Below are 7,869 nucleotides of genomic sequence, written 5' to 3'. Positions count from 1 at the left end.
AAAAATATATATATATATATATATATATATATATATATATATATATATATATATATATATATATAATTATATATATATAAAGTAGAGGTAGGGGACAACCGTTCTCTACGCGCGGTGGCGATAATCTCCCCATTTTTTTTTATAGATAAAGGCTATGTTTGGCAAACCTACTAGATGAAAAGGTAACTGAAAGCTAAAAAGTAGCTGGAAATTGAAAAGCTATAAGCTCGAAGCTGAAATCTGAAGAGCTGTTATGCTTAAAAGTGTTTGATAAAATTAGATTTTTGATAAACTGATAAATGTAAAAAGACTAAAAAGAACATCTTCATAAAATTTAATTGGAAAGGGAAAATGATGTCATTTCTTTAAAATAATAAGGTTAAAGATGGAAAAAAAAAGTTAGGAAGCTACTAGCTTATTTTGAAACACTACCGTACGTAGCGTTCAGAAATAGGCTCTTATTTTAAGCTACTAGCTTATTTTAGGAACATTACCAAATAGAGCTTATAACTTATTAGTAGCTTAAAATAAACTATAAACTCCTAAATAAGCTCTGCCAAACAGAGCCAAAGTGTTGCCTTTGGAGGATAATATTTTCTTCTTTCGCCAATGACCTTGTGGTCTAGTGGCCTCCGGTAGTGGCATTTGGTTGCCTCAGTGGAGGCGATGCTGACTCTTTGTGCTACTTCAGTAGGTTGAGAAAGTAGTTTATGAACAGATACTACATTGTAACCGAGTCAGTAGTACTCAAAAAAAAAAAAATTCTTCTTTCCAATCATGTTTCCCTCCTTTCTCCCCTTTAATCTCAACAATTGGAGATACCCTTATATAAGCAACAAGCCCAATTTATTCCTAATTAGCACTTCATATTAGGTTTTAGTATAAGTATTACATTTTAATCTTATCCGATTTGTCTATGAATAACAAACACACTTTATTCCTAATTAGTATTACAATTTTCAGTATAAGTATTACACTTTCATATTATCTGACTTAGGGACAAGATTCACTCACACAAATTTTTGCCTAAGGGTACGTTTGAAAACTAGGAAAATGACTTCTAGAAAATGTTTTATGGAAAGTGAGTCATCTTCCTTTCTAGTGTTTGGTTGCATTCTAGAAAATTGTCTTGGTGTGTTTGGTTGATTTTCCAGAAATGAGCAGAATTGTATAATTAAACATTTTAATTATTTTGTTTAGATATAACATTTATAATAACAATTCGACTAACATTGGGAACCCGTCTACCATTCTCCAGTTCATCCGTCACCACAACAACTAGCGAGGTCGATTAGGCATTAACCGCCAGCTGGGTGCAGACACTATCGCCAAAACTCCCAGGTCGCGCAGCCGACATGCATGTTGAGACACTCCATTCACAGCGACAGGCGAACTACTGGTCGCTGGAACTAGGGTTCCGGTAAGGGGCAGTCGAATTGGACTTTGACTGGCAGAAACAGCAGCCAAGACAAGCCGAGACCTTGCCCATCATTGGTTTCTTTGTCTACCTCCTTAGTTTTTCTGAAATCCGCCGCCGACGCACCAACGTCCAGAGAACCCGTTGGTGTCCAATTAATGATCGGACTAACAACGAGAGGTCGCAACGACAAGACGTTTCAAGCCCAACCATCCGCGCTATGATCAGCCGTCGGGATCATCAACAAAGGCGCCAACGACAAAACTAGAGAGAGGATAGATAGCGTGGTCTTGGTATTTTCCGGACTTGAAAAATGACTTCCCAACAAAAAAGGGAAGTCATTTTTTAAAAAATCTTAGATATTTTGCATTGACAAAAGTACTATTTCTTATTGACTTTAAAATTTTCTTCTTGTCAAACACAAAATTCATAAAATAATTTTCAGAAATAATTTTTTGAGTTTCTAAACGCACCATAAAATGAAAAATGAAAAGACGGAGTAGTAGAATTTAGGCGCAAGCGCAAGGAGAGTGTAAAAAACCGCAAGCCGGCGCATACTTTTTTCCCCTGACATAAAAATCCGTAAAGCAATTAAGCAAAGCAGAGTTGCATCCAAAACCAAAAGTAGGCAACGGCGCTTTTTCCCATTGCTAATGAATGCTTGGCCTTTTTCTTCTCCCGTGATTCTGCATATTCCTTCACCCCGAGGCTCTTCTCTACACTGTAAGTCCGCAAAACAACAAGCCATCGTACGCTACTGCGAAAAGCTTTGAGCCATTTTCGTTTTGGTTTTGGATTTCAAGCGCATTTATCAGAGAGCCTCCGCTTTGATCTTTCTCTTCTTGGTCGAGTTCATGGTCCACCGAAATCTATCCTTCGGTCGATAATGGGGGTTTCTGCTCTGCTGCATTTTCTCGGCGGTTGAGTTAGGTGCGTTCTCCATCATTACTAATTACTTTCTTCGGCTTGGGTTGGTGGGTGGGTGGATTGCCATTCTTGTGATACCAAAATTTATTGCTATGGGCTAATTACTATGATTGCTAATGCTCTAATGCTGTTTGTCTCGTTAGTTTTACCATTTTTTTTTTGCTTTTAATAACAAATTAATAGCAAATTCTTTGATCTTTATTTTTTTTCTTGGGAGCAAATGCTTTTGCCTTTTATGCAGCGTTGAAACTAAGTTCTATAATTGCTGCAAAAGGAGAGTATATGTAGTGATTTTTCTTTAGTGTTGGAGCCAGGTAATGAGTCTAATTGCTTTACAGAGAGTGGAGAAAACACTGCTACTTTTCTTTAATCATTGTAAATGGCTCTCAAGAATTGTTACCGAAAGAGAAATTAGAAAAGACGACAAAAGATGTTTAAGAGAGTGTTCCTTTTTGGGCGACAGATGAAGAAAAGCAAAATACGGTTGAAAGCTACTGCGTATTTCTTTGGGAGCTCAGGGAGGGGATCTTGTATGTTCTTCTTGGTTTTTCGCTTTCATTTTCCTCAACTCCCATTTTTTTTCCCACTTTTCTCTTCAAGATTCAGTGTTCAAATTGGGAAAAAGAGTCCTCTATGATTTGGAATACGTGGCTCTCTGTCCTTTACAAGAGTTCCAACTTTGCCTGGGATGGGCCAATTTTATCTTATCTTCAAGACTTCAAATGCCTCTGTGTTGGTTTTGAAGGACCACCCAGTGTTTTGCTTTCAAATTGTTATTTGCATTGATACACCTTTGTCTTCTTGCAGTCATTGTCTTTCTTGTTTTGCTCCAACGATGAAATCAAGTAGTCGTGTATCCAAGAACGAGTGTTGGACTCCTGTCTGTTGAGCCACTGAGTTACCGTGATTTACATCCTTTTAAATGCTTTGTCGGCCCGGAGTGTGGAGGTCCTAGGGGTTGGGGATTTAACCATTGGGAGAAGAAAGAGTGTTGGATTTTAACTTCTCTTTTACTTGTGTGCATTATTGGATGGTAATCTCCAAGTTGAAAAAGATAAGAAGATAAGTTTAGAACAAAAGAGGAAAAGAAAAGAGTGGCTTTCAAAATGTGGGTCCTTCGGAGTCATTTGTAGCTTCTTATTCCATTTCTGTGAAAGTCAATTAACATTAGATAGATTAGAGCTGCTAAGATTGAGTATTTGATAATAATATTAGTTGTATTATCAAGATAACCCACATAAGGATGGGAGTTTGAAAAAGCATTCTGGACAACAGGATGAGTGCTCTTGTACTCCGGAAATTTTGGAATGTTAACACTTAACCGTGACTTCTTTCCATGAATGCCAACAGCTATATTTTTATGTTCTTCTTTGTCATAAAAGCATAAAAAGGGCCTGCTGTAGTATTATTCGCATCTAATTGTGTAGCTACAACTCTACAACATAGTCATTATTCAGCTGTTGGTTAGGAGGATGAACTAGCGTTTTTTATTTCTTGTACAGTTGCACAGGTGTTTAGTTAAGATGTATTTTGTGGTTATCCATTGCTCAAGGAATATTCTAATTAGAACAGAAACGACATAAGATTCGGGATTCTGAAAGAAAATTTTAACCCACTTCTGAGACTTGTTACTTAATTGCGAATATGGCTATGATGACAGAGGAGATGAATTCTATTTGGCTTCATCTCAAAGAATTATTGTAATTGAATTTTGAGCAATTTTATGCTTTCCAGGAGAAAATATTTTATTCCTTAAATTCTAGCAGTTTGCTGTGTGAATCACATCAGAAGATTCTGCGGGTGAAACTTTTTACTTATCTTCTGCCAACTAGTGAAGGGTCAAGGGTCCCGATTATGCCCAGCATGGAGGAGTCACTTGCAATAATTTATCCTCACAAAATTAAGAAAAGCTTAGAGAGCCAAATTCATCACATAATGCATTGTACTTTCCTTGCACTCTTCTTGTTTCAGAAAAGAAATAATATACCACATATCTCTCAAACACATTAAACGCATCCATTGTACTATCTAATTGCCTAAGAATACTGGGAGCATTCTCTGCTCTCTTTATAACTATTTCAAAGCTTTATCTCTCAGAAAGGAAAAATTCATGTGAATAACATTTTGGTTTTGGTTGCAGGTCTTCTACAGTCAAGAAGCTGGCAATTGCATCTGAATGCAGCTTATGGACTGCCTTTTAGAGGCTGAGAAAAGCTCAAGGGACCAGCAGAGAAAAAAATTGGGGGATACGCTGATCTTTGATGAGCCCGAAGAAGTACCTTGTGCTGACCTTCCTGTTGATGCATTAAAAAATGTGGATGTAATTCCACCAAAATCTAAAAGAGTACAGAAAAAGAAGCATACTGAAAAGAGGGCATATGACAGTGAAGAGCTTGTCAGACACATGTCAAATCTGCCAAGCTATCTAGAAAGAGGAAAAGTCCCGCGGGAAAAAGCTTTCAATGTTGGTGTCCTTGATTGGAAGCGTCTAGAAAGGTGGCAAAAACAATACAAGCAAATTCCCGGTAGGAGTAATGGGTATTCACCATCCAGCAGCAATACCTCTTCACTTTTCTTAGCAGAGGGTTCTTCATCCAATTCTAGCACAGGTCATAGCAGCAGTATGCACCACTCTACACTGCAATCTCATCTAAATATGTCATCCACGGAAGGTTCTTCTGGAAGTGTCAACTTGCAAGAACTAAACTCTTGTGCAGGTAAACCCTTGGAGATACATCAGAGAGTCCCAAAGACAACTCATTCTTCAGTTGAGGTAGAAACTAGTCTGAAGGAATTTAGTAGAGATTCAGACTTGCAGCATGCTATTAAGAATAGAAGATCACAATATATCAAGGATGATTGCTCGACTTTCAATGGAGAAACTATATTGGAGGGGGACAATGAGTTGCATATCTCATGTTCAAATGCTAATGCTGATTTTGACTGCAAAGAAAGATGCAAATCAATTGTCCTCATTGTGCCCAAAGATAGACAAGAAAGTAGTAATGGTTTATCATCTAGCACATCTGACTCAGCAGAGAAATTAAAAGCAACTAAGAAAAGCTTTTACGATGTATGTAATCATACTGTCTCGCAGGCACAAACCTCCTCTGGTGTCTCCCATTGTTGCTACATTCATAATAAAGCAGACACCATTAGCTATTCACAGACAGGACTAGCCAGCAAAATAGATGAGAAAGGTATGGACCTGTCATCAATACTAAATGAACCTTCAACGTATCCAGGCAAAAGCCCATCCAGTCCTACAGGAGGGAAAAATCTGGAGTCCAACAAATCATCTGGGGTGCTAAAAAATCCAACTACAGTCACATCTTTTGATGGGTCAAACCCTATAAAGGAAAATGCAGAAGCTACTAAAGTAAGAAACCCTTCTCCGACCCATCGATTTAGAATTGCAAGCAGTGGAAAAGGCTGGAGCTCTAATGCAAAAGATATTTCAACTGTACCGTCAGTTGTCAAGCAACATAATGCTCAATCTGGACAAGAGAGGGTTGAGGGTGTTGTGTCTATTGATCATACTTGTGACAAATCAAGTGCCAATGGCAGGTCTAAGTCTAGTCCTCTGAGAAGGTTGCTGGACCCATTACTGAAGCCAAGGAAAAGCACTTCTGATCACTTTACTGGATCGTCAGAGGTTGATTCAACTTCTAGGGATAGGCGTTCCAAATCAGCTCCCAGACAAGTAGAATCTCTTACTTCACGCTCAATGAAAGTAAAACTTGATTTGAAAGGTTGTAAAACAATAGAAGTTGATAATGCTTGTCCTACTGCAAAGCACAGACCCTTGAGGATGCAAGCTCTTTTTCAAGTAGCTGTGAAGAATGGTGTCCCTCTGTTTAAATTTGCAGTGGAGAATGAAGGTAACATTTTGGCAGCCACAATGAAGCAGGTGAACTCACCCACAAAGCAGAAGAACAATTGGATCTATTCATTCTGTACCATACGCGAAATGAAGAAAAAAGGCGGGAATTGGGCAAATCAGGGAGGCAAAGACAAAAGTCGTGGATATATTTCTAGTGTCATTGCTCAGATGAAGGTTTCTGATGCTCCATTCTCTGTAAGCAGCCAGAAGTCTTACTGTCAATCGAGTATTAGGGAGTTTGTTTTATTTGCCACAGAGACTAAAGAATCAGGTCAGCAAATATCAGAGCTGCAGCCAACCCATGAGCTTGCAGCCATTGTTGTCAAATTATCCCATGGGAGTACTAGGCATCTCTGTAGTAGTGCCCAGCAGGATCTCAACAGTGCTAGCGCCATAGAGTCAGGTTCAAGAGGGGAAGTTGGGGGCTGCTCTGGTAGGGAAGACTTTAGCATGACTGTTATTCTTCCCGGTGGTAATCATGGATTACCTGGGAAAGGTGAACCTTCTCCACTTATTGAAAGATGGAAGTCGGGTGGGTCATGTGACTGTGGGGGGTGGGATTTGGGCTGCAAACTAAGAGTTCTTGCCAACCATTGTGAGGTGATTAGGGGATCCAGTTCAGCTAACATTCAGTCCACTGCTGGACGATTTGAGCTTTTTTATCAGGTAATCACTTGCATACTACTACAATAGTCATCCACTTTCCTCCCCCTTACTCATGAATGCTAGTGACATTCATTGTCAGCTTCTAACTTTTAGTTGAGGTCACAAGTGCAACATCTAGTTTAAGCTATCAGTTTTGCCTGCTCTTACTTATTTATACTCTTTTGACAGGGAGATGATCAAGAGAACAAGCCGGTTTTCAGCTTGTGCGCATTCAAGGACGGGATCTTCTCAGTTGAGTACAGCTCATCTCTAACACTCTTACAAGCATTCTCTATTTGCATATCAATTTTGAATGTTAGAAAACAGGATGGAATTCGTGAAGCAAATAGCTCATGTGCGGAGAATTCTTCTGAAGGCATCATGCCATCAGATTTTCCCAACAAGGCCCAAGTAGAGTTCCCTGATAAGTATATTTCAATTCCACCCATCTCCCCTGTTGGAAGGGTGTAGCTTAAATTTTAACAAGTAGATGGACTGGAACCAAGATTGTACAGATTTTTTTATTTTATTTTTTTGTTGTGGCATCACCAATAGCCTAAGCTCATCAGCCAATGAAAATAAAAGTTCAGATGGCTGAAAATAAGAATGTTTTATAAGAGCAATGCAGTGCAGATTGTTGTAATCTTTTGTTTCTCTAGAAACTAGAAAGAAGCAGTATCTTAGTTATTCTGAGATGTTTCCCTTTATTTTTTTAATGATGCAATAAATATTAGGTCTTACAAATGTGGTAATCTTTGAGGTTTTGTGTTTTCTCATTACTATTATATCATATATGAATACATGATAGCTATAGCTGTTGGATTAGTCTCTCTGATTATAGAAGTACTAGTTTTATACGCGCATTGCGCGTATGGGTTAGTGTCCAATGTTTATATTTAAATAAATATTTGAAAGTATATCAATGCAATATTATATACGAGAAGTTTATACATGGGTAATTGAATGTCGAATTTTTTTATTTAAGTATCTAAATCAA

General features: G+C 38.3%; 1 protein-coding gene across 2 annotated transcripts; it reads left to right on the top strand.

Annotated features, from left to right (window-relative positions):
* Positions 1-2,012: 2,012 nt before the first annotated feature.
* LOC116024917 lies at positions 2,013-7,616 on the top strand. Of its 2 annotated transcripts, none has more exons than XM_031265952.1 (3): positions 2,013-2,347; positions 4,485-6,893; positions 7,062-7,616. In XM_031265952.1, the coding sequence occupies exons 2-3, from the start codon at positions 4,521-4,523 to the stop codon at positions 7,341-7,343; spliced, it is 2,655 nt and encodes an 884-aa protein (XP_031121812.1). In that variant the 5' UTR covers positions 2,013-2,347; positions 4,485-4,520; the 3' UTR covers positions 7,344-7,616. The 2 variants fall into 2 exon arrangements, with proteins under 2 accessions (XP_031121812.1, XP_031121813.1); XM_031265953.1 differs by lacking the exon at positions 2,013-2,347 and adding an exon at positions 4,153-4,286.
* Positions 7,617-7,869: the final 253 nt, after the last annotated feature.

Source organism: Ipomoea triloba, chromosome 7 (genome assembly GCF_003576645.1).
Source record: "Ipomoea triloba cultivar NCNSP0323 chromosome 7, ASM357664v1".
Taxonomy (NCBI): Eukaryota; Viridiplantae; Streptophyta; class Magnoliopsida; order Solanales; family Convolvulaceae; genus Ipomoea; species Ipomoea triloba.
This window is presented reverse-complemented; position numbering and strand designations above follow the sequence as displayed.